Source organism: Haliotis rubra, unplaced genomic scaffold (assembly GCF_003918875.1).
Source record: "Haliotis rubra isolate DU_JTF1 unplaced genomic scaffold, ASM391887v1 Scf16, whole genome shotgun sequence".
NCBI classification, from domain to species: Eukaryota; Metazoa; Mollusca; class Gastropoda; order Lepetellida; family Haliotidae; genus Haliotis; species Haliotis rubra.
In genome coordinates, this window is record NW_025765558.1 from 212,015 (window position 1) to 239,137 (window position 27,123).

The 27,123-nt window shown below is 42.0% G+C and overlaps 1 protein-coding gene across 1 annotated transcript in view; it reads right to left on the reverse strand.

Moving 5' to 3' along the window:
• Positions 1-3,279: 3,279 nt before the first annotated feature.
• Positions 3,280-27,123, reverse strand: part of LOC124271312 (coiled-coil domain-containing protein 150-like) — a gene marked incomplete at its 5' end in the record, with an annotated part of 52,280 nt that continues 28,436 nt past the window's right edge. The window contains 10 exons of the mRNA XM_046706408.1: positions 3,280-4,577; positions 7,136-7,282; positions 7,721-7,829; positions 8,021-8,187; positions 11,095-11,256; positions 11,846-11,914; positions 22,638-22,832; positions 23,901-24,027; positions 24,686-24,855; positions 25,329-25,520. Of these exons, the coding sequence (XP_046562364.1) occupies positions 4,494-4,577; positions 7,136-7,282; positions 7,721-7,829; positions 8,021-8,187; positions 11,095-11,256; positions 11,846-11,914; positions 22,638-22,832; positions 23,901-24,027; positions 24,686-24,855; positions 25,329-25,520 (1,422 nt within the window). The remainder of the gene's footprint in view (positions 4,578-7,135; positions 7,283-7,720; positions 7,830-8,020; positions 8,188-11,094; positions 11,257-11,845; positions 11,915-22,637; positions 22,833-23,900; positions 24,028-24,685; positions 24,856-25,328; positions 25,521-27,123) is intronic.

Sequence of the window (27,123 nt, forward strand, 5' to 3'; positions counted from 1 at the left end):
CCATGTTTTCTACTCTCGAATACCGGACCAGAGGGCGTTGGCTTCCGACGCCTTCCTGCTGGATTGGACGGGCAAAGTGCTCTGGGCGTTCCCCGCCGCTACCACTCATTCCCCGGGTCCTCTCCCAGCTGTCCACCCAGCCAACTCGGCTACTTGTGCTACTAGCTATGGCCGTCACAGAGCTGGTTTCTGGTAATTCTCAGGTTTCTGGATCAGCCTCCTGTTCTATTACCTTTGCGACCGGACATTCTCACTCAGACCAGCGCGCCATACCATAATCCAAGCATTCGAAGCACGCGGAATTCCTGAGGCAGTTGCAGACACAATTCTGGCTTCGAGGAGGGATTCGACAAACGTTCAGTATGAGGATAGGTGGTCCCGCTATGCGCGCTGGTGTTCAGATAAGGGGATTGCGGATCCCTTTTCTGCGGATTTAGTCCGAGTATTGGAGTTTTTTGCAAGCTTGTTTGGAAGAAGGCTTGGCGGCTATTTCCACTTTTCACACCCCTGTCGATGGTGCTCTTCTGGGGCAGCACCCTCTCATGCAGCGCTTTTTAGCTGGCGTGGATCGGGTTCGACCTGCTGTAAGGCGAACCAGCCCACCTTGGGGTTTGTCACTTGTGCTAGATTGGTCCTACGTTCTCACGTCTATCGGCTATTTCCATTCAGTTGTTAATATGGAAGGCTGTATTTCTGGTGGCGGTAACATAGCATGTAAGTCGCCGACCCTACGCCCAGATGTCGGCAGACCCAGCGCTGACTGTGTTCCATCCCGATCGTGTCAGAATTCACCTCCCGGATACTTACCCCCGAAGGTCGATCACGCTTTCCATGTGACAGCTCCTATCGAACTTCCTACTCTTACCCAACTTCCTACTCTTACCCAGCCTTCCACATCGGGACCTCTCCAACGAGCACTCACCCGTTGGACGTCCGAAACACTCTCAAGGTCTATATCAAACGAACACAGGGGATCCGTACGGGTACCCATCTGTTCTGCTGTTACGGTGGTGGGAAGGCTGGGGTGCCTGTGAGCAAACAGACCCTGTCTCGCTGGCTTGTCTCGGTCATTTGTGCTGCTTATCAGGCTAAAGGCAAGCCTCCCCCTGAGGGGTTGGAGGCTCACTCGGTCAGGGCAGTAGCCACGTCAGAAGCTTTTGCATCGGCACTACCCATTGAAGAGATATGCTCTGCCGCTATTTGGAGCAGGCCTAGCACTTTTATCAGGCACTATCAGCTCGATACACATTCACGTGATCGTGCATGTTTTGGCCGTTCTGTTCTCTCCAGTGGACAGTGTCCTGCCACCCTGACCGAGTGAGTCTTGGTTATCTGGTTAGTTGACGCTGCTTTCAATTCACCTAATGATCGCTATTCATGTGTACTTTGACGAATTCCCTCCTCTCTGGCCTCCGGTCTTTGGGAGTCTGAGTTTATGCATATATGTACCCCAAGGACGATCTCTTTGAAAAAGAATTAACTAAACCTGCAGAGGTTTCCAATTCTTTGAAGAGATTCGTCCTTGGGGTAGGGCCGTCCACCTCCCCGCAATTTTGTTCACTGATTTATTCAGCAGAAGGAATGGTGATACGGGACTAGGTGCTTACCTCCCTGCTACGCATGCGCAGCCAACCAGGTAACTCCACGTGGTGGGGGCCATATAATAGATACATTACTGTACTTGTATACCGGTACATTTTCAAGTTCTGAAACATTTTTCTGAATTCCTCAAGAAAATACCTGAAAAACATGTTGAGATAAATTATTGTTTATACAAGTAAATACAAATATACATTATACATTCTGAAATATTATGACTAATATGAGATTCAGAAAAGAACAGCAGATGAAAGGATGACTAAAATACATACAATCAAATCATACACATAAACATCTAATGTATAATCATGTTAAAATATCACAGACAGAATATATGGTCTTTTGAATTATCCAGTAATGTCACTAGAAAATAAATATAACGCTGTCAGACCTCCCCTTGTTTCACCGAACAGCCTGGTAACATGGATGTGAACCCAGGCTTGCCAAGAAAAATAATAAAACACTGGTGCTGTTATCATTTGAAATTTGTCTTTCATTGGTGATAAATTGACATATTCAAACAAGTTTGCCCAAAGTAATGCCACTTCTTTTTGATTTAATGCTTTACAGATTCGTTTGGGTCAGTCAAAATAATACAGTTTTGTTTAGCTGAATGTTTTTATTCGTTTAGTAAGCACAAACTTGTTTGGAATCATTTATTTTGGGAAATATTATTAATCCTGTTTATAGTGCAAGATATACCATCTCTAAAGAAAAGCACAAATACAACTTAACTTTAGAAAACACTTTGTTGTCTTCATAAAATATTGGCCATCATAAAATATTGGCCATTAACTAAATGTTTCAGTTTATAAATGTAATAATAAAGTATACTGAATAACATCTGTAGCTGTACCGTGCTATGTTTTTACCTTAAGTTCAAATAAAGTTCCATTTATTGATTGCAGCTCATGGTTCAAACTGGTCATGTACGTAATAAAATATTTTTCATTTTTAATGCCTAAGCACTGATCAAATATGTCTTTCAGCCACAAAAAAATAAGTTTTTAAATTGACAATATAGCAGTCTGAGCAAGTCTGAACCTTGATGTGTAATATCATATGGAATGTCTACTGACAACTATGACAAACAAATACTCATCTACAGTCGGAAATTGAATACCAACATTTCCATCATTTCACACACAAAGTCTTATACACCTCTTTTAAACACAGCTCTTTCTAATGTACACGCACATCTTTAACAAGGAAAACAAGTCTGGATTAAAAATGAGTCCCTAAAGCTCTGTGTGAAAAAGTTCATTAATGGTTTGTGGTCGCACTCCACAATATTCCAGTTTATGTCGACATTCTGTAAATAAATGAGTTTGCAGACAATCCCGTGTTTGATATCACGAGCATCTATTTTTACAGTTGTGAAATGATGACATGTATGACCATCTGATCCTGTTACTCAACTCATAGGACAACCACGGGTGAGTTCATTTCTAAGGATGTAAGTGCTTGGTAAGTGAAGACTGACTGACTGAGTTCGGTTTTACGCCGCTTTTAGCAATATTCCAGCAATATCACGGCGGGGGACACCAGAAATGGGCTTCACTCATTGTACCCATGTGGGGATTCGAACCCGGGTCTTCGGCGTGACGAGCCAACGCTTTAACCACTAGACTACCCCACCGCCCCTGGTAAGTGAAGAAGACAAATTCATTAAACAGAGGTCCATAAAACACAATCAGTGAATTTCACTCAAGTTAAATAATACTTTAGAACTTTTGTACATTCTTTCAACACAGTATTTTACATACACTATAACATGCCCTCTTCAGGAATAATAGGAGAATATGTTGGTACAGATTAAACTTAATTTCAAAATAGGCACAATTGGATTCATTTTTTTTTTTAAATGCAGTGTGTAGTACATTTGGATCAGTGAGAAACAGCTTAAAGATTATTTAGCATTGGCACCATAAAATCAGTCATTGGAGCGAACATATATTTTCAGTCATTACAAACATACTTATAAGATTTTGTATACATGTCTTGTGAGACCCACCAAATCTGCAAATTGTCATATACCTAATAATAACAATAGTCTGTATGTTCAGTGGCTGAAACATGGGACTTACCAATACTGTCTGGGTACCCTGTAGAATTACTTAATCGCTGCCCCAATGGATACCCTGTCGAGTCTATTCTTGCTCTACATAATTCTGCATACAGCAGACTTGTGCATGCAGTACAGATACAACCCTGTAACAATCATTCATGTCCATAGCTGGATTTCTTCTCTCTCTCCTAACAATATATACAATTCATAACAAACACAAGAAAATGTAAACATATCATGGACAGGTCTTCAACAAAATACTTTGCTTATTTACCTGCCGAGCTGGAAATTCAACAAGGTACATATTAAATGCAGATTGAAAAATCTTTGGTTTATGATGTTTATGAGTTGGACTGATTCAAAGATTACCATCTTGGTATGATGCATGACGATGAGTGCTCACAGATCACAGGGATAGATCTGGGAAACTGTCAGCAGATCCTGGCACTCCTAAGGGAAATAACTGTTCTCAAAGCCAAGACTAATACTGCAAGTACCTTACAAGCAATATCATACAGTTCCTATGTTCTAATATCATTACATCTGGAGACATACCTTAATAATGAGAAGCAGGGCTGCAATCAGTTAAAGCAGATGTCTGAAGCTCCTGGAAGCTCTAATACCCATGGCACTTGCATGATGACTGAAGAAAACATTTTTACAAGTCAAGATCATATTGCGAAAGATAAATTTCTTGCCATATTCACTGTTTCCAAAACAGCTTTAACAAATATTTGAGCATCCAAGAGTGAAGGTCATCAATGGAAGGTGAAGGTCATCAATGCAATGTGAAGGCAGTTGTGTTGGAGGTTCAGGTCAGGTCAGGTCAGGCCAGCCAGCTGACATCTCCTTCTGTTGATGTGGAGTCTAACAGCATCATCAGCTCGTCCAAGTAGCTATCGTTGGCTTCCTAAAGAACAAGACAGGGACCTCTGTCAATGGTCAACACGGGTGACTTACCAAACTACCAACTTTCATGCATACTATCAACAATATCACTGACTTACCCGGCAATTAAACATAACTGATTTAGTACTATTGCAGCACAAACAACTGAAATACATGGATGGTTCCATATATTGTTACCCTTCTAGATAATACATTCCTTACATAATGAATGAACACATGTCAGAAACAAAGTATAAATTCCTGAAGTTTTGTAAGAGATGACAGTTCTACAACTTAATGCCATACATAATCAGCTGTTCCAGGTTAATGCACTTTAATGACAGTAACAGTTAGAACTGTCATATTTTTAGAATGATCCTACGCATGAACATACAAGACATATGGTCACACTTCAAACACCTTGCTTGAAGAACTGGTGTTGGTTCACACGTTATACTGTGAGTTGACGAAATGCAAGTGGTTCTTTGATTGGTGTATTTTTTTGGTGAAAGTATTTCTTTGAAGATGAAAACATTTCACCATTCTGATTTAGGGTGGGTTTGTCAAGGCATGTCTGTAATCTTGACAAACGTAATTTTTCAAGTAAAATTGATATTTTTATACTTATCCTGATCCATGATCTTTTGCTTATCTCCCTTTTCTTTTCGAATGGTAGTGGAACACATGAATCCCTTGAAGTTCCTGAAGCGGACGTAAAAATACACTCCCCCACGAGTTACCTCCCTCTCCCCGCGTAAACAGCCATGCGACCAGCCCCACCTGTCACTCTCTCCCTTTTCGCCCAAGTGGATGGTTGGGTGAGCACTGGAGTCCCGTATACGGCATTATATCCTTTTTATTTAGGTCCTATTCTTCAAAATTACGCTGTGTATGGATTTGGCAATAACTACTATGTATTATATGTAAAAAAAATTGGCCACATCAAGGGATTCAAGTGTTTCCACTACCATTCGAAAAGAAAAGAGAGATAAGCAAAAGATCATGAGTCAGGATAAGAAAAAATAAATAGTTTGAACTGTTCCCAGTTTGACCTTATAAACATTTAAGCAAAAAGCCTTGAGTTATCCTTTAATGCCCCAAACCAGGCTGAGTATCAACAAGTACCATTTTCTAATGTCTTTCAGCATGATGGTATGGCATGGCCAGGGGATTAAACCACCGACCTTCCATGTTCCAGACAGAGACAGAAGCTTCTCATGAGAAACTAACTGTGTATTATGTACCACATGCATATACATGCACACGGATATCATTGCTGGTATTTGTTGATACTGATGCAATATACACATGGAACAAAGTCTTGCAACACCTATATTTTTCATAGGAGCCATCATTATGTTACCATTAACAATAGCAAAGAAACTTATGCAATCACCAATTTAACTTACTATCTGGCTAAAGTAATATCTAAAATCAATGTATGGTGCACCTGAAGTGTCAAAATAATCAAACAAGTATTATTTAATATGAATACAAATTACCACATGGGGGTTAAAAATCATAGGTGTTGCAATACTTTTTTCCATGTGTATACATCAAGCAACAATCATCTCAGTAGAGCTGACCAAAAAGACAATAATGAACGATCAAACAGGAATTATCTGAGCCAATAAATATTCAATAGACAACTAACACATCATAATAGTTAGTACTGAAGCATCATCATTAGTGCTGGGATATAAAACTAATAGGATATAGACAAGTTATCTCAGACACACACACAACCCCACAGAGAGGCCCTTGTAACTCAGGTTGTTGACAAACCAAATTGGTGCTGACGGATTATTGTTGAATAGCTGATCCTGGAATGACTAAGGGCAGTAACTCTGCACAATGAAATATCAGACATAGATGTTAACCTAGCACGTCTTCTATCCTGGATAGTGACACCATAGAGGAAAAGCCTACCAGCCCTCTGGATACCCTAAAGATTAGTGGCTCAGACTTGTGTAAATTTCTAATCCTGTAAAAGAGGTGTCTTTGATCACTGGTCCCCTATCTAAAGTTCAGCATTAACTTTCACCACTGTAGATTTTGTTTCCACAAAAATTCAATAACAGTAAGAGGCAATACCTTTAGGATGATATCTGAGCAAAGGACTCAAGCAATATTGAATGCTTTTTATGAGTGAAAAAATGCTACAAATGCCAAAATCTTGTATCAAAAGGCGCCATCACTGTTATAAAGTCTTGAAAATATTCTTAACAAATTCTGAAACTAGCCAACATATATGCTACATGGGTTGAGGGATAATGTAAAATGACATGAATAAGACAAGTAAACCTAAAAACATATTTGCTTAATGAAATTGAGTAGAATAGGAACAGTATTATCAGTCAAGCATCAGTCAGAACCATGCCAAGTTCTCAACATGTCAGTCATAGCAATTAATGAAAGCTGGGAAATACAGGCAGAGCAAAAGAACATGTTTCCATTAACTCAGCGGGACAAGAATCAAACCAGACTGTCAATGATGTTAACAGAACCTCGTCCCTCAGCAAACCAGGACGACAGCAACGTCTGAATGCATGGCATGCTTAAACCAAGATGGACGCTCACTTTATATTTCTTGTGCCTGAGTTCCACATACTTATTGACATCCCTCTCGGTCTGGGCTTCGGCCTTCAGTTTCGCCATCTGCTGCTTGGTGTCCGTCTCAGCCTGGTCTGCGTAGTCCGCGAGGCGACCGATAGTCTCACGACTTGCCTGAAAGCAGTAATAATAGAGATGTCTCTGTTTCACTACGTCAGCAGCCATGAGTACCAGGTGAATGTCAATGTTACAGCTGTATCATGGTGTCTGAAAAAGAAAATCTGGGCCAATGGAAACTAGTGGTTGATAGTATAACCACTGATCCGTGACACCCAGGCTCTCAGGTGGCTATCTTAACATATGTACCCCTGTGAGGCCAGAATTGGTCTAATAATCTATAAACTCTGAAACAAGGAAACTGATAACCTAAAATACAGGGCGTATTTACAGACAGCATTGCTGAATTTGTCCTGGAATGTTGGTGTGTTGACCTTGTTACATCCCTTTCCATTTATATAGTGCTAAGAGCCAGGCGGTGCCAGTGATGCCGGGGTTTGTGTTGCTGTCTAGGGAAGGTTTGTATGTGATGAATGTATGGTGCTAGGTCCTCACCTTAATCATGTCCCGAGCCTTCACTGCTGCCTCCTGGGCATGGTACCTCTCAGACTCCAACTGTTCCCTCTGGATGGTGTTGGCCTCCTCTAACTTGGCCTGGGTTTTCCTGGAACCAAATGTAATGAGCTTCAATTGGCATCGAGTGTAAATTGCTCCAGGTGAGTAAGTTCAAATTTACCATTACATCAGCATTATTTAAGCAGCACCACGTCCAGTGCTTCAGGTATTTAGACACATGTGTGAGGTGGGGAAGGTGACTCACCCAGTGTAACTCAGTGGAGAACTCTGGCTAATTACCTGGACATGTCCAGTTCGATCTGTAGTTTGTCAAATTTAGTCTTGAACCACTCGTGTGCCTCCTGAAGATGCTGTGAGATCTCCAGACTCTCTGAGTGAGCATCCTTCAGTCTCACCTCTGCATCCTTCTTCCTTCGGGACACTGACTCCTCTCGCTTGCGGGTTTCCTGTGGAGGCAGATCACTTCTAGTGGACAAGAATCACTGGTGGAACCCTTACTTCACAAACCTTATGGTCAGCCTAGCACATGGATTGTTCACTTCATTACATGGACATTCAAACACAGATGTGTTGAAGTCAAAGGGATCTACCTAAATACGTATCTGAGTTATCCGAGGTCAAACACAACACAAAATAATGAATTCAGAAGATATCCGCAAGGAATGAACTTTTACAACCATGAGTGCGACACAAGTGTTTGTAGTTTGTATTCCCACTTTCTTTAACACCCTGGACCTCGTGATTACTGAATGTTTTGTTTTGCTCTTTATTTCTAAGAACTATCAGTATCAACTTTGAACCCAATATTTTTCTGAAAACAGTGTTTTAAATTAAGTTTCTATTAGAGGTTCATTCCTGAAGTTAAATCGGGACCCTAAATCTTCACATTTTGGCATGAGGGCACAATCCAACAAAGGACCATCTTGACATTTACCCTTTCATATACAAATAAATTCTGTGCTACTTAATCATTTTTGATTTTATTTAGCTTTGAACATGTTAAAAGTGAATAAATTCACAGTTTACCCGATCATGGCATGGTACATTGTTCAGCTATCCTAAACAATTTCAGTCATTCTAAACAATTAGAAAGGGACAGGCACGGGACACATTCAAGTTTCACATAACACCATTCAGACTACTCTACAACATCCCCTCTCATAACACTATTGAGACTTCCTCACTCTCCAATATCCCCCTTCTCTTGACACTATTAATTTTTCGCCTAACTACGAAATCCTCCTCTCTCGTGATACCATTAAGACTCCCATCACTCTATCAAATCCCTCTCTCTCATGATACCATTAAGACTCCCATCACTCTATCAAATCCCTCTCTCTCGTGATACCATTAAGACTCCCATCACTCTATCAAATCCCCTCTCTCTCGTGATACCATTAAGACTCCCATCACTCTATGAAATCCCTCTCTCTCGTGATACCATTAAGTCTCCCATCACTCTATGAAATCCCCCTCTCTAGTGATACCATTAAGACTCCCATCACTCTATGAAATCCCCCTCTCTCGTGATACCATTAAGACTCCCATCACTCTATGAAATCCCTCTCTCTCATGATACCATTAAGACTCCCATCACTCTATCAAATCCCTCTCTCTCGTGATGCCATTAAGACTCCCATCACTCTATCAAATCCCTCTCTCTCATGATACCATTAAGACTCCCATCAGTCTATCAAATCCCTCTCTCTCATGATACCATTAAGACTCCCATCACTCTATGAAATCCCTCTCTCTCATGATACCATTAAGACTCCCACTCATGAAATCCCTCTCTAGTGATACCATTAAGACTCCCATCACTCTATGAAATCCCTCTCTCTCGTGATACCATTAAGACTCCCATCACTCTATGAAATCCCTCTCTCTCGTGATACCATTAAGACTCCCATCACTCTATGAAATCCCTCTCTCTCGTGATACCATTAAGACTCCCATCACTCTATCAAATCCCTCTCTCTCATGATACCATTAAGACTCCCATCACTCTATGAAATCCCTCTCTCGTGATACCATTAAGACTCCCATCACTCTATCAAATCTCTCTCATATGATACCATTAAGACTCCCATCACTCTATCCCTCTCCCTCTCTCTCATGATACCATTAAGACTCCCATCACTCTATCAAATCCCTCTCTCTCGTGATACCATTAAGACTCCCATCACTCTATGAAATCCCTCTCTCGTGATACCATTAAGACTCCCATCACTCTATCAAATCCCTCTCTCATATGATACCATTAAGACTCCCATCACTCTATCAAATCCCTCTCTCTCGTGATACCATTAAGACTCCCATCACTCTATCAAATCCCTCTCTCATATGATACCATTAAGACTCCCATCACTCTATCAAATCCCTCTCTCGTGATACCATTAAGACTCCCATCACTCTATCAAATCCCCCTCTCTCGTGATACCATTAAGACTCCCATCACTCTATGAAATCCTCTCTCTCATGATACCATTAAGACTCCCATCACTCTATGAAATCCCTCTCTCATGATACCATTAAGACTCCCATCACTCTATCAAATCCTCTCTCTATGATACCATTAAGACTCCCATCACTCTATCAAATCCCTCTCTTGTGATACCATTAAGACTCCCATCACTCTATCAAATCCCCCTCTCTCGTGATACCATTAAGACTCCCATCACTCTATCAAATCCCTCTCTCATCGTGATACCATTAAGACTCCCATCACTCTCTATCTCGTGATGCCAATCCTCTCTCTCTCTTGATACCATTAAGACTCCCATCACTCTATCAAATCCCCTCTCTCGTGATACCATTAAGACTCCCATCACTCTATGAAATCCCCCTCTCTCTCAGTGATACCATTAAGACTCCCATCACTCTATGAAATCCCTCTCGTGATGCCATTATGACTCCCATTATGAAAGACCATTAAGACTCCCATCACTCTATGAAATCCCTCGCTCTCTCATGATACCATTAAGACTCCCATCACTCTATGAAATCCCTCTCTCTCGCGATACCATTAAAACTCCCATCACTCTATGAAATCCCCCTCTCTAGTGATACCATTATGACTCCCATCACTCTATGAAATCCCCCTCTCTCGTGATACCATTAAGATTCCCATCACTCTATGAAATCCCCCTTTCTTGTGATACCATTATGACTCCCATCACTCTATGAAATCCCCCTCTCTCGTGATACAATTAAGATTCTCATCACTCTATGAAATCCCCCTCTCTCACGACGCTATTAAAACACTCCCATACAATGACACCCTCCTCTCTCATGATGCCGTTCAGACTCCCCCACATGACATGACACTACCACATTCTCTCCCTCTCTCTCACATGGTACTTCTTCTTGATGTCATCTCGGATGTGCTTCTCCTTCTCCAGTGCAGCCTCTTTCTGCTGCAGAAGCTGACTGGTGTTGGCCTGTGCCATGGCAAGCTGCCCAATCTCCTCCTGAAGGGAGGCTATCTGATTCATGAACAGCTGAATTGTCTCCCCCTGGAACAAGGACCCAACAGCCATGTCACAGCAGCTTGCTGAATGTTTTGTTAACACTACACTCAGTAGTATTCTAGCTATATGGCGAAAGTCTGTAAATAAGCTGTCTGGACCAGATAATCCAGTGATCGCCATCAGTAGCATCGATCTATGCAATTGGGATATAATGGCAAGTGCCAACCAAGAAAGCGAGCCTGACCATCCAATCTTGTGGTAAGATTGGGTTTCTGAAGACCAATTCTAATATGGATCTTCACAGCAGCTTGCTGAATGAGTAGATGGATAACTCAGTGTATGACTTCAGTGACTTCAGGTTTAAATGAACACGCTTTAGCAAACTTTGAAATCTGAGGAAAAACATCTCCTGTTCTGCTGTTTCATAAGTATGCAGAGATTGAGAATAATGTGTGTAGTTTCTTTTAGCTTGATAACAATGTAAGAATCTACATCAAATCGTCGCTTTATGCAATAAATAAGAAGTTGTCATCCATAAAGTTGTATGTTTCATTTTTGAGTCACCAACTTCTAGAATGCCCATCAAACAATTAGTGTAGTTTCTTGTAAGCTGAGCCGCAAATAACATTCTTACCTGTGTCTCATTACGTTTTATGTACTCGTCTCTAATACGCTCCAGATGGTCGATGTCCTGCCTCACTGACTGCAATACAGATACCCAACACATCATACATGGCGTCCCATCCTACAGGTACAGTACCTGCAAACCTTTCCATACTACCATCAGTATTTTGAAATGGTCTCTATGTCGGGACACCTAAACCTGACCTGTCTTCAGTGTGTTACAGCCATGTGACTACAAAACTCAGCTCATATTATAATTGCTTGGGTTGCATTTTAACAAGAGTAAATTCTGATAATTCACACAGCATCTCGATTGGACAAATGTGACATTATAAACAGACCTCAACCCAGTAAATAGCAAGGATCTATGAGGACTTCGCAATAAACTGGTATCAAGAACGAAATATATATTCTACATTCTGTCTCTAATACATGTAATTTTAGAAGTCAATCAACATTTCCTATTAAGATTATGATCTATAACAAAATTCAAAAACACAGAGCATCATCACCAATTCTTGACCTGTATGACAATCCAGCATATCTTCCAGTGACACATGTTAGTTGTCATGCTTGTTTAATATCAGTTATGTTGTGTCTGTACCCGTTCTGATTTAAACAGTTTTCACCTGATGAAGCGGCAAGGAAAAGCCCAGAAACGTGTATACAATAAAGAAGACGTTGACATCCATAATATTTTGTCTTATAGTTTTCTAAAGTCAGCATATTTTTCCTGATTAAGCACTGTTACCATGGTTACGAGTAGTCACTTCACACAGAAGCACTGCACACAGTCTCACAACACACAGAACAGGAGTGAGTGAGTGAGTAAATAAGGTTCAATGCTGTAGTCACTGGTATTACATCTGATCACTGCAAGGTGTACAGTGTCACTTGGTTCTGGGAGGCACTGTACAAAGCAACCTCAGTGCTACAACTGTTGCAAGTCCATGTTAGGGTAAAATATGGGAAAATATGAACACCTCTGCCTTGAGATTGCTTTGTACAATGGCAGCCTGTTGACTAGGATATGACGGACTGAGTTTAGTTTTATGCCGCTTTTAGCAATATTCCAGCAATATCAGGGCGAGGGACACCAAAAATGGGCTTCCATGTGGGGATTCAAACCCGGGTCTTCGGCGTGAGCCAACGCCAACGCTTCAACCACTAGACTACCCCACCGCCCCTGACTAGGATATGACCTCTAAATAGTCAGCCTGTGTCCTCCTTGTGTACCAGTCCTAAACAGCAGCTCCCAAGACCACCTAATTCCCATTTTAGTAGCTTCTTCCTGACAAACATGGCAATTAAGGACCTACTCTATCCAGGACCTTTGTTTAACGTTGCAATATTCCAGGTATATCAATGCTAATATAGAACAAACTTCATGGATAACAACTTCTTTTTATTCGTGAGTGCGACATTTCGATACAGATTCTTGTACTGTTGTCAAGCAGGTGCAGTTGCTTGACAATGGTACAAGAATCTGTATCGAAATGTCGCACTCACGACTAAAGAAGTTGTTATCCATAAAGTTTGTTCTATATTGTACTTCCCAACTTCTAAAATGCCACTCAAAGAAGTTATATCAAAGCTGCCAATTTAAGCTTAGATCTAGCAAACCAGACACTGACAGTATGAGCTATGATGAATACAGTCTGAGCCATGTCACAAGCGCAGACCATCCAATCCTCAGTTTAGAACACCTTTGTCAGTAAACAGTGATGGAGATCTTAGCTATCTCAAAATCCTCACAAGGAAATGATTTGTTGACAAACCACAATATTCAAACAATAACAAATATGTCATATAATAAAGTAAACTATTGATATAACAAACTCAAGAGACAACAAATTTTAGTTATATTCGTTGTAAGTTATATGCATTTTTTCTAATATATACATCAAGTGAAAGGTGTCAAATGAATATGAAATTTTTAGAGTAAAATTAATATTTTATACTTATTCTCATGCTTATTGCTTGTCTTCTTCTTCTTGCGAACATAGTGGAACACGTGTATCTCCCAATTGAAGTTCCCTTCAATAAAAAATCACTAATTAGTACTCACCACGAGTTACCTCCCTTCCACAAGCGCGGGAACGAGGGCGCCACCTCAACCCATGTGCCTCACTCTCTCCTTTTGTTTCGAGCCTGACACTTTATTTTTCCGAAGAAATCCAAAGTGTTAAGTGGGGAGGAGGGGAGGGCTTACCTCATGAGTCAGGATAAGTATAAAATATTAATTTTACTCTAAAAATTTCATATTTTTCCTTATCCTGACTCATGCTTATTGCTTGTAGAATCCGACGGAAAAGGAGGTGGGAATATATATACTTTGGATTTTAATAATTAGCGATTTGAACTGTGATGATTGTAATAACCCTATGGGAACTTCATAAAGGCACTGAACTGATGAATTCCTGCTGCTTAACTTATCAGCTGCCATATAAAGGTTATTACAATTTACTGAATATGATAAAAGTATATACAACATTAATGTAAGCTGAAGCTATTAATGTGATAGTATAAACTTCTGTGAGTTTATAGTGGATACTTTTAAAAATGAACCAAAGTATTAAGCTTAAGATATGCATATATTTAAGCTATAATAGTATAGTACTGTGCTTAAGATATAATTATAACTTAAGCTGTATAATAGTAACCAACTCCTTAGAGTTTGTTAGCTAATACATTTATGAATATGACCATATGACTGAGCTTAAGGATTGATGAAACTTAAGCTGAACATATATATAATAGCAAAACTCCTAGGAGTTGAAAGCTTATATACAGTATGATATAAAAACCATAGTACTGAGCTTAAGAAAATAAATTAAACTTAAGCAAAATATATAGATAGCATGTAGCTATTAGTACTGTTATCAGATAAGTATAATCTGTAAGATAGACTTATCTTCTCCGTGGAACTGTCAACTGTTGAGTGAGGACCATGGGACCGAAATGGTGTATACCTGAGACGTCCTCGGTGGTGATATCTCTCAGATAGTGGTTGGCAAACACCATATCGGATCTCCAGAAACATCCCTCCATTATGGTATTCAACGAGCAATTCCCATGTAGAGCGAGAGTTGAGGCTAGAGCTCTAATTTCGTGAGGATTAGAAGCTCTTGGAGGGTCGAGTCCTGCAGCCTTGTAGGCACGTAGTATGACAGTTCTGATCCAAATGGAGATAGTAGTACGTGAGACTTCAGTCTGCGTAGCTGTTGATAGAGGAATAAATAATCTCTTGAATTTTTACCTCCTCTGTTCGGATCGTTGGAGATATATTTTCAGTGCTCTTACTGGGCATAGTGATAGATCCATTGTATCATGCGGTCCAAGTATGGATGAGAGAGCTGGGACGTGGAAAAATCTGTCTGGTTGACCTGGCAGTTGGTTTTTTGCTATAAAATCCCAGTGAAGTCCCAGATGAGCGATGTTATGAATATCATCAAAGCGTGTTCTCTCGTAATCCAGTGCGTGAATCTCTGACATCCTGGCGGCCGTAGCTAGTGCTAACAGGAACAAGGTTTTGTGGGTCAGTGATTCAAACGATGTGGATAGCAATGGTTCATTAGCCTCACTAGTGAGGTGTTGGAGCACTATATTTCGATCCCAGGCTGGAGCGTGAAACTTCCGTTTCTGATCCTCCAACGGGAACGCTCGTAACAAAGCGAGTAACTCTGGTGTTTTTGTTAACTTGACGCCCGTTCTCATAGTTATGACAGAACTTATAGCTGCAAGATAAGTGGAAAAAGTTGAGCCTTTTAGATTCTTAGTTTGACGTAGATAACATAAGAAATCTGCCACTTGAGGATGTGTAGCATATCTGGCTGTAAATCCTTTCTTAGCAGCGTAATTGACAAAACTGTGCCATTTGTCATCGTATAAGTTACGAGTTGAGTTCATTAGTGCAAGCGTGACCGCTTTAGCCGCTCTGGCAGAATAACCTCTCTTATTCAGACATGTCTTGATACAATCCATACGTGAAGTTGGAATGCTTCTGGTGTTTCGTGCACTTGTTTGGTGTGCGGATGTATCAATAGATTGGCGCGTTGTGGGAGCTGAAGAATTGGTTTTCCGATTTCTTGAATGAGATCTGGAAACCAAGTTCTACAAAGCTAGCCAGTAGAGCGACCAAAATCAGATGGAGGCTCTGCGTTTGACTGATTTTCTGTAAGACTTGTGGGATTGCGCTGGAGGCGGAAAGCGTGCAGCGTTGAGTCCCTCCACGATATGCTTAGTGCGTCCGTTGCCCATGCTAGTGGGTCTGGAACTGGCGATCTGAATGTTGTCAGTTGCTTGTTGAATCAGTGGTGAATAGGTCTATCAGAGGAGATCCTATTTCCATGATTATTTGATTGAATATCTCTGTGTGGAGCATCCATTCTGTCGGCGACGGTTGGTGTGGCCGAGAGAGAGGCGTCTGCTAATACATTCTTTGCTCCTGGAATGTGGCAAGCTCTGGCGTGTATGTTTAGATTGTCGATTAGATCGAACAGTCTGAAACATCGAGTCAGTAGGTTCTGTGACCTTGTTGAACCTTGTTTGTTCACATAAAACGCCACTGTTGAATTGTCTGTGTGAACCATCAACTGAGCGTTCTGTAGTAGGTTGCTCCAGTGACTTATGGCATTTATGACCGCTTGCATCTCTAGCAGATTTATGTGACATTTGCTCTCTTGATTGCTCCATAGGCCTGGCTGGCTGTCCTGCCGGCAAGGTGGGCTCCCCAACCTTGTAGTGGCGTGCGTCACGTAGAGATGTGAGTTGATTCGGCTCTACTAAGGAGGCGCCTCGCGCAAACATTCAATCTCTTGGTCCACCAGAGTAGATGTGGTTTGACATAATCTGGTAGACTGAATGGTAGAGGGTCCTCGAGATGAGCATTGATGAGGACTTGTAACGGACGTAATTGAAGCCTGCCTCTGACTGTCAAGTCTTGAGCTGATGTGAGTAGTCCCAACAGGCTCTGCCACTGTCGTAGTGGTAACGGAGAGAGTAGGGCTTGAGGAATAAGTTGTTGGATCTTGATCCATCTGTCCTCCGGGACTACAATACGATTCTGAGCTGTTAGAAATCGTATACCTAGAAATTGCAGATCCTGCGTTGGTTCTAGGTCTGACTTGAGTAGATTTACTAACCATCCTAATTGAGTTAGTAGCTTGATTATAAAGTTCAGCTGTAGTCTGAGACGCTGTGGATCTGGATCCACTTGTATACCATCGTCTAGGTAAAAAGCGCTGCGAAGACCTTGACGATGTAGGTATGAGACAATAGGCTTGGTCACTCTTGTGAATACCCAAGGGGGCCGATGTGATTCCGAATGGAAGAACCTTCCATTGGTAATGTTTCCCGTCTAGGATAAATCTTAGATATTTCCTTGAGTTGGGATGAATCGAATGTGTAGATATCGTCTTGCAAATCTATGCTGGCCATGTAATCTTTGGGGACGAATTAAATGCGAAGTAGCGGTAAGTGTATCATCGCGAAGCGTTGGTGGTTTGCATAGATATTCTCTGTTGAAGATGCTCATGTTGTATATGAGGCGAAACTTCTCCTTGGAATTTTTCTTCGGCACTAGGAAAACTGGGGAGTAGAAACCTGGTACGATGTTTTGTTGATCCAGAACTTCTAAGGCCTGTTTGTTTAGCAGAGTAGCTACTGTTTCTCTTAACATAGGTAGTTGAGCCGGTTGAACGTTGAACCCTGTGGGGGTGACTGTTAACGGAGGCTTGGCCTTAAGTTGTATTAGATATCCGTGCTGTAGGATGTTGGATACATATGGATCTTGTAGTATTCCCCAGTTTTCCCAGTGCAGCTGAAGGGCGTCCACCCACTTGAGAAGGTTGTACTGGAACGGCTGGGGGTGGAAGACTCCAGTCGTTCCGAACCTGAATTTCATCGTCTAAATCCACGGCCACCTCTGGATGATCTGCCTCTAGCTGATCATCCCCTAAATTTGCTGTATGGGCGACGAAAAGAATCCTTGGGATCTTTAGCTGCGGCTAATTTCTTGTCCCTTGCTTTCTGTAGCCCCGAAAACTTAGACTTGCCCGAGTATCTCTGTGCTGACTGTTTAATGACGTTCGCTAAGGTATCCATGGATCTGATCATAAGTACCTCTCTCGAGTCTTTAGATACTTCTTTGGAGACCTTGTCTATGTTGCCACCAAACAGTAAGGGCGATGACCATGGAGCTGAGTATAGAGATTCTGTGAATTGCTTATCCCAAGAGCAGGAGGCTAGTAACCCTTGCCGACGAGCCATGGTAGTAGTTTCAGTAAGCGCTGACAGGTGCTCTGTAAGAAATTGGTGGTCTCTTTTCTGCATGAGTAGAGCTGAGTAGATCATTCTATCTTCCTCCTCTGTAGAATTCTTGAACTTGGTGATAAGAGTTTCATTAATAGTTCTAGATCTATTCAATCCAAAGAACATTCTCCTGGAGATGGTATCTAATTGGGCCAATTTGCGATCGTCTACTCTGTAACTTCTGGACTTGGCATCACTGATTAATTTAAAGTTGTCATCAATATCCTGGGCCTTGAAAAAGGGGTCCATATTGTGTCCAGCAAATTTCTTGGCATTGAAGACCGGGAAATGTGTAGATTGGACTTTCGAAGATTTGGAACAGGCTGTATCCAGATTAGCTGGTACCGCTGCAATCGGGTCAATAGGAGGTAAGGTGATATTGTCTACATCATCATCCTTCATCAGGTAAGTCTGAGTTGAATTCTCGTTCTTCAATGGGGAAGCAAGTTGTAACTCATTCACCATCCAGTATCTAATCTTAGCATCTGAGAAAATGATACCTTCTTCCTCTTCTGACGTAGGGTCACATGTCGGAGTCCTAGATCTGTAGGAAGATCTTTGAGAGGACTGTGGTGAACGGACTGACGAGTGGCTAGTGTAAGGAGACCTTGGAGGAGACATCCTCGGTGAACGCTGGGGACTTCGCGAAGCTCTTCTAGATCTTCTGGGCGAGGTAGATTTGAACCCACTAAGCCTTCGCGACCTTCGCGAATGTATCGAGTCAGTGTCCAAATCGACATATGAGCGCTTGCTCCGCGAACGACGTCTGTGTTCTACAGGGTGTGGGCTCGGCGAAGCGCTCCTTTTCCGCGATGTCCCTCGCAACTGGAGAGGATCTAGCTCCTTCGCAGAGGCGGCCTGGGACTTCCTTTGCGAAGTGATCGCTACGGGCTGGGTTGCCCTTCGCGGAGGCGCGTTTGTGGGCTCTGGGGCCCTACGCGAAGCCAAGGCGGGCTCTGGGGCCCTGTATGACTTATTATGGGTTGGGCTCTGGGGCCTCTGTAAACCGTAACGGTCCTCCATCAGTCTCATGATTTGGTTGACCAGGTCGTCTGGGACGGTCTGCGCTGGCGTTGAGGGTGGCCTCTCTGTGAAAGTGACGGGACCCTCAATCATAAACTCCGGCGTCAGCGTAGGCATCTCTGGTTGCGTGTTGATCTGCGCTGTAGTGATGGTAGCAGATACTGGACGTTTCTTATGACGTACATCTGGAATGATAATCGGAATGTCATCATCATATAAACATAATTCTGAGACAGGTAGAATATCGGAGGCAAAATTATTTGTAGCTTTCGTAGATTTCCCTTTTGACGAAGCTGTGGACCTGGGGGTTGGAAGCGTACGTTGAGATGATGTGGACGCTTTCCTAGTCTTAGACTGTGAAGACGGAATGTCTTGAGATGCAGGTTGCTTCTTGGACATAGCGGACTGTGTCCCACGCTTATCCCCCGAGGGAAACTCAGGCAGGCCACCAGCCGGTGGCGGGTCGTCAGTCAACAGTTGACAGGGTATATTAGCTTCCGATCTATTAGCCATGACTGAAGATTGTTTGCGAGATTTATCTGCCTTCCGTCTCAAAACGGAACATAAATATTTATCAAAGGCAGAAATTGGTAAATTAATACATAATTTACAACGAGAAACAATAGAACATGGAGTAATGCAACTAGGGCATTTTAAATGTGGATCGGTAGCGGAATAACGTAGTTTACAACCTGTGCAGATTCTCATTAGCGTAAACTGCTGAACAAACACGGCGAACCGTGAATAAAACAGCAGAAACACGACTAATAATCAATGCAAGTTGAATAAGGATACTAGTTACACCTCTATAACTGAATATAAGAGGTACTAAACTAAATATAAATAAAGGATATAGTGTGTCGGGAGACACAGGTGCTCTCACGTCCAGCTCACTGGGCGAAGAAGGAGAGAGTGAGGCACATGGGTTGAGGTGGCGCCCTCGTTCCCGAGCTTGTGGAAGGGAGGTAACTCGTGGTGAGTACTAATTAGTGATTTTTTATTGAAGGCAACTTCAATTGGGAGATACACATGTTCCACTATGTTCGCAAGAAGAAGAAGACAAGCAATAAGCATGAGTCAGGATAAGGAAAAATAGTTATTTTTTCATTCAGTTCGTTATAAATATGCGTGTTCATTATAAACAAAGTTTACTGTACAAAAACACTTTCAAAATTGGGAATCACTGTGTAAAGACAATATACATTCAACTTTAATTCAAACATTCCTGAATTGTTTTTAATATGGGCTTAAAAAGCTTAATTAGGTGAGTGAGTAAGATTATGCTGAGTTCAGTACATTACCAGCCACCTGAAGGATGGGTCACCAAGAACTGGCTTCATGCACACTGTGCCCATGTGGGGAATTAAATCTTGGCTATCAGTGTGATGAGTGGGTCAGTGAGTCAATAATTAACCACTGCCTCCTTCTGTCATTAAACAAGGCGATCGAGAGTACAAGTAAAGCCACAACCTCCAGGTTTGAGAGAAAGATGCCAAGTGCATGAGAACAAGATGGCGGCTCACTAGTTTTACTAGGTCAACTTCTCTGTAGAAAGACCAAACAGACCTGATATAGTCAAATAAAACTGGTCACTATTATCATTAAAATAATTTCCACACATTTAAGGAAAAGTGAAACAAATAACATAATCAAAAGAACAATATTCAGTTGTTAATAAAGCAAGGACTATCTTTGGAAATCCTGCTGACATTATCACGGGCTACACTACTATTACCATAACTCACAATCCTGGTAAACAAACCATTTATTTCATACAACAATTTCTTTTCTAAAATAGACACTGATCTGATAGCAAATTGCTAGCAACTTATGATTTGGACAAGTAAAATTTGGTGAAGCTAAACTGACTACAGTTGGAAATCCAAAGTGTGTCTTTTCTACTGGCATGAGCTATTAATGCAAACAGTGTGCAAATGCCTTTGACCATTTATAATTTGATGGTTTTCTCTTGACCAAATCCATGCAGATTTAAACTGGGTTCCTACTCTCTTCTTAAAACGTCCATCCTCGATAATCTCCAGGGTATACGTTACGATCACTCTCCACTATACCCTGGATGCATCCACGGGGCGATGATTTTATTACCTCCCTTGGCTGGCTCCGCATTCTCACAGTAGCCAATCAGCTAAGCTGCTGTTACAACCGAGCTTGCCAGTGTCAACACAGATAGCGGTCGCAGTTGCAAAGATTTGTTCGCAGTGCCACTCAGATTTTTGGGGAAATAATAAAGACAAATTCACAGATCTGAAACTTTAAAAAGAATATATGAAAGAACTCCTTCTACTTCTTTCAGAGTACCTCTGCATCAGTTGTGTTGCCAAGTTTAAATGGTTAGATAATTTAAGACGCGAAAGTGAGTAGTGATTGGTACGCTCAACTTCCCAGTGTAGGCACCTGACTGGATAAAAAGCCAGCCAAGGGAGGTAATAAAATCATCGCCCCAAGCCGTGGATGCATCCAGGGTATAGTGGAGAGTGATCGTAACGTATACCCTGGAGATTATCGAGGATGTAAAACGTCCTGCAGGGTGGGAAACTACATATCCCTATGTTGGCTAATGTGTCAAGACAACATAGGACCATATAGGATGCAGTCTAAGTAAACTTAGGCTCAGTAATATTCGTTACACTGCTATACTGCGTCTAACAAAACCTAGTAGAAGGTCGCGTCAGCTAACCTTTGAGCGACCTATGACCGTCCAATCAAACGCGAGACGGACGAATGGATTGAACCAATCAGACAACGACTACTTGTTAGGGTTTGGCGGGACTTACAAAACGTTTTTTGGATTTTCTCTTCCCTGGTCACTGACACTGATCTATCAATAAACAAAAGTCTGCATAAAACACAAATATTTGACCTGCAGTATATACGCTTATGGGTTTCTAATGACATGGTTACTATTTGCTTATATTTTCGCAAGATAACATCCTTGAATATTGACAAAAACGCTATTTTCAGCGACTGTTTACGCATTGCGTGTATCACTCGGAAGTGATCGAGCGGAAAATATCATTCGGAATTGTTCGAGTTTTTGAGGTAAAGGTTCAAACGGTAAGAGCGAATGTTAACTTTCGCGATTTGGTAAGCTGTGTTCTGATTGGTCAGTCAAAAGGTTAGCTGACGCGACCTTCTACTAGGTTTCGTTAGACTATAGTTTTGTATAGCAGTGTAACGAATAATCTGAGCCTAAGTTTACTTAGACTGCTATATGATGGTTATAGTGTGTGTTCTCGTGGAAATCCCACACCTTTACATGGCTAGTAGAGTGTGATGTGACCTAGCCTTTTGTGATACTAGCTCTCCTGGTCATTGAGTTCTTAAGGCTAATTCATACACTGCATACAACACCAAACTTTTCAATCAACTGTTTATCAATAACATCTACAGTGTTATGAAAATCCACTCAATAGAAAGTGTGACCTTGACATGTGACCTTGACCTACCTTCATCTTGGCCAGGTTTTCCTCCAGTTGTTTTTTGGCCTTGTTCAAGTACTCAGTCTTGCGTCTCTGATCCACCAGTTTCTGTGTAAGTTCCTTGTGTGTATGATCAGACTCATTCACCCGATGTCGCAGTTCTGTATTTGTCCTCACTAGTTCCATGTTACGAGATGATAAGCTTTCATTTTGTTTCTTAATCTGAAGGAGGAAATGTTGAATGAATGTGGATAATAGTAGTGTTAATGCTTTTAGTAATATACCAGTAAATTCGCAGCAAAGGACACCTTAACTGGCTTCACAAACCACATCCAAGCAGAGAAATTGAACTCATGCCTCAGGCCACTCTAGGAAATGATGGTTTAATCACAGAATCAACTCAACAGAAAAAGAGACTGAGAGAGTAAGTTGCTTATTTTGCCATTTATAGCATTATTCCAGCAATATCACGTTGGGGGACACAAGGAATGGGGTTCACAGACTGACCGAGTACAGTGCCTCTGAGCAGACCAGTCCTTGTGTTATCTACAGAATGCCAATGGCCTGGCAGGGAATCACTGAGTAGCATCTTTATAATCTTTTAGTATGATGTATCTACAGATCAAAGCGCTCCTCAGACAGACAGACTGCAAGTTACGAAGGACCATTAAACACACTTAACCAAGTGAGGTGAGGTGAAATTGGATTTAACGTCGTACTTGAGAATATTTCGCTCATATGACGATGTGCATGCGGGTGTATGTGTATGTGCGGCTGCTTGTACTAGCCCAGACTGAAGCTGGTTTTATAGTGCTAGCCCACTGAGATACCATGCCGCAGTGAAGCATGAATACCCCACTCAGACACATTATACTGACTCTGAGCCGACCAGTCCTTGTTGTACCCATTAATGCTGAGCGCCAGGCAGGGACCAACAAGTACCAGACTGATATATGATGGTTATAGTGTGTGTTCTCGTGGAAATCCCACACCTTTACATGGCTAGTACAGCGTGATGTGACCTAGTCTTTTGTGATACTAGCTCTCCTGGTCATTGAGTTCTTAAGGCTAATTCATACACTGCCTACAAGTACCATTTTTGGGTATGACGCGGTCGGGGATCAAACCCGCGACCTTCCGCTCTCCGGGCGGACGCTCTAACCACTATACCACGGAGGCGGTCACTTAACCAAGTAGAGAAGAAGACAATGAGTACTGGTGCAAGCCTTATACAACTTTATAACAGGACACTTGAGTTAATGATTGTGGTCAGTAACAGTTGAGTCATACCTCTCCTAGATCCTTGGAATTTTTCTTCAAGGATTTGTCCCTCTCCTTCCTCAGCTCCTCACGCAGGGAGGACATCTTGCTTTCAAAGTTCTTCATCTCTAACCTCATCTCTTCCTGGTCCTTGTTCCTGTTACCATAGCAACGAAATGATCCTTACTAAACTTAAGCCACCAAAGCAACCAATATACTCAGTAAACATTTTACTGTCTCTTTTCTGTTGGACAAAGCAAAGCCATCACATCTAAATGACTGCTCCTTGTCTAATCAAGTATTAATAGGTGAGGTGAAATAGGTATACATCGTGCTTGAGAATATTTCGCTCATATTACGACGTGCATGTATGTGTATGTGTGGCTGCTTGTACAAGCCGAGACTCAAGCTGGTTTTATAGTGCTAGCTCACTGAGATACCATGCCCGCAGTTAAGCATGAATACCCAACTCAGACGTGTTATGCTGACTCCGAGCCGACCAGTCCTTGTTGTACCGGCCAGGATTCGAACCCGCGACCTTCCGCTTCCCAGGCGGACACTCTAACCATTACACCACGGAGACGGTCATCACATATTAATACTGACTGACTGAGTTTGGTTTTACGCCGCTTTTAGCAATATTCCAGCAATATCACGGCGGGGGACACCAGAAATGGGCTTAACACATTGTGCCCATGTGGGGATTCGAACCCGGGTCTTCGGCTTGACGAGCCAACGCTTTAACCACTAGGCTACCCCACCGCCCCTCACATATTAATAACTGTTAATGCATGCAACAAATAGTGAGTACATACTTCTGACTGCGGAACTGCATGATCTGCGTGTCTCTCTTCCCCAGCTCAACCTGTAGGTTCTCCACCAGAGTCTGTAGCTGAGAATGTGACGCCATCACTGCCTCAAGGGTATTGGCCATCTCACGATTTACAGTCTTGGCAGATTCAAGGTTCTTGTGATAGCTGGCACCCTGGTATTTAAAATAATCAATCCAGTTAATCAACTTGATGAGAGGTTACAGCCAGGATATCAAGTGTAACCAATATAGGACATCACAAGGCCATACTTCTATACCTACCTTTTGCTAGCAAAATTAGCCATTATCTAGGTAATCAAATCACCACTATGATAAACACCATTAAAGACATACAACTGACTTCAATAGTGTCATTTTGCACACAATTTCAATTACGTGATGCTTGTAAACAGCCATCCAACCAAATGAAACTCCTGTATGTGAGAAGCTAGTTGTTGTAGTGAGTGAGTTTAGTTTTACGCTGCTTTTAGCAACATTCCAGCAACATCACGACGAGGGACACCAGAAATGGGCTTCACACAATGTACCCATGTGGGGAATCGAACCCGGGTCTTCGGTGTGACGAACGAATGTTTTAACCGCTGGACTACCCCACCGCCCCTAGTAGCTGTAGATACCAAGCCCACCTTGTGTTTATCGCGATCGTCCATGGCCTGCACATGGGCTCCAAGTTTGGACATGTCCTTCTCCAGCTGTTCCCGGGTGCCGATGACCGTCTGCAGCTGTTGGTCCTTCTGCTGGATCAGCTCGTGGGACAGACGGTGCTGGTTCTCCAGACACTGGATGGCCACCTTCAGCTCACTCACCTCCTTCTGGGCCTGCAACACATGGACTTATCTCAACATGACTTCTTTGAGTGGTGTTTTAGACTGACTGACTGACTGAGTTTAGTTTTACGCCGCTTTTAGCAATATTCCAGCAATATCACGGCGGGGGACACCAGAAAAATGGGTTTAACACATTGTGCCCATGTGGGGAATCGAATGGTGTTTTAGAAGTTGGGAAGTGCAATATAGAACAAACTTTATGGATAACAACTTCTTTATTCGTGAGTGCGACATTTCGATACACATTCTTGTACCGTTGTTAAGCAGTTGCAGTTGCTTGACAACGGTAGAAGAATCTGTATCGAAATGAAGTCGTTATCCATAAAGTTTGTTCTATATTGTATCTCAACATGCTCACAGGACGATATTTAGGTCAACGTCAAAGAAAGACACCAAATATTCCCAGTTGGAATATGACAAATCAATCAGTACTTGATATGTTGATATGGTTGACAACTTGTTATGTTTGTAATGAATGTGATGGCTTTGTAGAGGTGAATCATATTTGCCTGATGAAAGGACCAATTGAAAAAAAGGCTATAATATGTAAGCATAAACCAGCACACTGAAGATAAAAAAGGTGAAATGGGCTATAATGTCATGTTCAAGATCATTGTACTTATATATACTGACTATCACATTGTGACGTCCATGTACATGTCTCGTTGATTGTACAAGTCTCGGCTAATGATGGCATTAGAGTGCCAACCCACGGAGAGCCCATGACACATTTTACCCCACTCAGGCTCCATTCCAAAGATTCCTTACTTTCTCCCCTTCATGCAGAGTGTCAGATCCCCCACCTTCCTCTCTCCAGGCAGATAGTGGCTGGGTATTCACTAGATATCAGAGATGGACTTTCATCAGTGTAATTCTACACATGTTGATCCTTTTGGCTCTACCCCTTGCAACTTATACTGACTGACTGAGTTTGGTTTTACGCCGCTTTTAGCAATATTCCAGCAATATCACAGCGGGGGACACCAGAAATGGGCTTCACACAATGTACCCATGTGGGGATTCAAACCGGGTCTTCGGCGTGACGAGCCAACGCTTTAACCACTAGGCTACCCCACCGCACCCCCTTGCAACATATACAAACCTGTAGAGGTTATGAATTCTTTGAAGAAAGTCCTCCTTGGGGTACATATAAGCATTTAAATGTCCATTTTAAATCCTACGACAGTTGTAACTATATTTTTTAATAAAATATTTACAAAACAAAAAACTCGTTTTGTCTTGTGAGACCACCCCTACAGGGCCCCACCGGACCCCCTACAGCCAAGAGCAGGTAACTCTCACCGTCTACCTCGTATCTCACTTTTCATGCTCAAAGAATTCATAACCTCTACAGGTTTGTATAATTCTTTTTCAGAAGAAGTCCTCCTTGGGGTACATATAAGCATATGACAGACTCCCAAAGATATTTGAGACGGGAGTGGCATGCTGTCTTGCAACAACTAAACCCGTGGTAGAGTGAAATCTACAACCGATACGGAAATAGAAAAATACTTACCGAGCCACCTGACTGCTGATGTCAATCAGACGGGGGCGTGAACTTAGAGAGCCCAAGCTTATATGTCAATTGGCTCAA